At 43.5% G+C, this 2,627-nt stretch overlaps 1 protein-coding gene across 4 annotated transcripts in view; it reads right to left on the bottom strand.

Moving 5' to 3' along the window:
- Nucleotides 1-2,066, bottom strand: part of FAM126A (family with sequence similarity 126 member A) — a 40,764-nt gene extending 38,698 nt beyond the window's left edge. For all 4 annotated transcript variants that reach the window (XM_006028584.3, XM_025210014.1, XM_025210017.1 and 1 more), the window contains exons 1-2: nucleotides 1,988-2,066; nucleotides 78-179 (exon numbers count right to left, since the gene is read on the bottom strand). In XM_006028584.3, the coding sequence (XP_006028646.1) occupies nucleotides 78-179; nucleotides 1,988-2,038 (153 nt within the window). In that variant the 5' untranslated portion in view covers nucleotides 2,039-2,066. The remainder of the gene's footprint in view (nucleotides 1-77; nucleotides 180-1,987) is intronic.
- Between the last annotated feature and the right edge of the window lie 561 nt (nucleotides 2,067-2,627).

Below are 2,627 nucleotides of genomic sequence, written 5' to 3'. Positions count from 1 at the left end.
GGGGGGGGGGGGGGGGGTGGTTCCCCCCCCCTTCTACTACCATATCAGATTATGATTTGAGAGAACTGCATACTTACCTCACTCTGTGGTTCCTGAATAACTCTGTATAAAGATGAGACCAGAGAACTCTTATCTTTCAAATTTGTAGCATAGCTAGCTATCGATGCTTCTGGCAGCGTCTAAAATAAAATATTTTTTGTTGTGGCAGCACATTAAAAAAAAGGCGACATTTCTGGTACAAATAGATAAATCAGGTGACTTTTTTTTCACTATAATAACAACTGTTTTGCCATTATAAAAGAAAAATATCTATGAAAAATAACATTTCACCATCTCTGCAATTTAATGAAGTCACAATACATTTAAAACACAAATCAAACTGCTGGAAGACGCATTAGAACCTACATTTCGTTGTTCATTCCACAGTTTCATGGAAAAACTAATTAAAGTTGGATAGAAGATTTAGCTAAAGGCCACCAATCAGAGGTTCGCCCACCCTGAACAATGTTTTAAGCAAACCAAAAAACAGAATTACAATCCTGAAATTAAAGTAAGCAGAATATGTGTATATACAAAATACAACATAGCTTTGTCTTCAAAGTCTGTCTGCAAGCAGCTAATGCCATTTTATCCACTTGTAGCCAAACAAGCTACAGATATTCTACTACTCTGATGAGAGGCAACAGATGTGGGTCATTTGGGCCTGTATTTCACTGTTTCTCTAGCAACTGATTGCCAAAGCTTACAAAAGCCAAGATTAGATTTCCAGTAGTTTAAAAGACATCTCAGAACCATTGCATCTAACTCAGCCTGTCCCAGCTTGTTACAGAATGCTTCTTACCCAGAACTGAGCAAAAAAAATAAATAAATCACAATTTACAAATGAAGGATCAGAGACAGAGTGGTTACTTATGCAATTTAACCAAGTTGCCCGGGAAAGAGCTCAGATTATGTTTTAGTCCCTGCCTTAGGCAGATCTGGGATTTTGAAAGAAGGATGTGGCAGCTGCAATCAGCACTGCAGGGGTGGCTGCAACTGTGCCCCTCTGCCTCTCAGTGCCCCCCAACCTTGATCCACATCACACCCACCTCCAGCTTAAGCTGCTCCACAGGGACTGGATGCTGCTCAGGATGGAGCTGGAGACATGTCGGCAGCTCCCTTTCCCCTGGATACCTGGGTCCTTTGTGGAGTCCAGGCAGCAAGAACTGAGCTCAGACCATGGGGTAGATGGGTGTGAGGCAGGGATGAAGTGCCCAGGTCAGCTGGGCACACCCAGTATGCTGGGGTGCCAGGGAGGGGGCACAAGGAGAAAACAGGCAGTGGGGACAGGTACATGTCTCCTGCCACACTCTAGCCAGGGTGAGCAAAGTGCAGCTGCCCAGGGTGTTGGGTTGATCCCTGCGCTTCTGTGCTTGCTCCCTACCCAGCTCCACCCCAGGTCTCCCCCACTAGCCAGGGGGCAGAGGCTACACAGTCTGTAGACATCACTCTGATATATGATGTGAGGGGGGTGCAATTGCTCCCCCCACCCCACTCCACCCCTGATCAGTGCTCTATCCACCAGGGAACACTACCTTTCCTACTTTGAAACAAGGGACTCCATGTGCCAGGATTAGGGTCCCTCCCATGCACCAGAATCAGGAGCTCTAGAGCCCATGCCACCTCTTCCAGGCTCCTTGTGCTGAGATTGGGCCCTGTACCACCTCCACTCAACCCTGCACTGGGAGCTCTGTACCATCCCATGTGCCAGACTTAACATGCAGAGTCACAGCCTGCAAATCTTCCCACAGACCCATGGGGAACTCTGCAGACCAGATAAAGTGCTAGATCTGGTGCACATGCTGGAGTCTGATCACCCCCAGTCTATAGTATTCCATCATAAATGGATTTCAAGTGTATGCAAACCTGTTTCAAATTCCTGTTGCATGAGGCTCTGATAACAAGTCAGTTCCATTGCTGAAACTCTAATACTCAAATAATATATTACCTTGAACTCTGATAACCACTCCTCCACAAGCCCCGTGTCCACAGCCAACATCTTCCCACATCTGTTCTGCAGTCTGCAACCTGGAAAAATAAATTAATACAAATGTTTGTTAAAACCAACAGTTGGTTCATTAAAGATGAATGCATTATTCATAACTCAAAATAAATTTCCTCAGCTAGCCTTCGCACATGTTAATAAAATGTACTCTCCCTTACCTTGTTTTAACTCTCTAATACATTTGGTATGAATTTCTCTGCCTCCCTGATGCCAGCTGCTAAAATTTTCAGGTATAGCAACTTATCAAGTTCAAAAAGACTACATGAGAAAATGATTAATAATAGGCAAGATTCCAAAGATAGTATAACCTTCAATTTTTTTTTCTCCTCCTGATTTCAACGAGTTTCTTTAAATGTTTAATAGGCATAATACTGAATTTTGAAGATGTTGGGAGACATAGTAATCACAGCAGACTACCCTGAATGTATTTGATAAGATGTGTTACATTGTGCTTACTCTAATGGGATACTTTGCAGCTGTACAGTAAGTACTTTCAAGCTTTTCTGGAAGTGAATATAATTTTTATAGGTGGGGAAATAAATGCAAAGCAAGTAAGCAGTTTGCCCAGCTTAACGGCAGCAGG

The sequence above is a fragment of the Alligator sinensis genome, unplaced genomic scaffold (genome assembly GCF_000455745.1).
Source record: "Alligator sinensis unplaced genomic scaffold, ASM45574v1 scaffold1112_1, whole genome shotgun sequence".
NCBI classification, from domain to species: Eukaryota; Metazoa; Chordata; order Crocodylia; family Alligatoridae; genus Alligator; species Alligator sinensis.
Note: the sequence above shows the minus strand (reverse complement) of the source record. Positions and strands in the feature narration are given on the sequence as shown.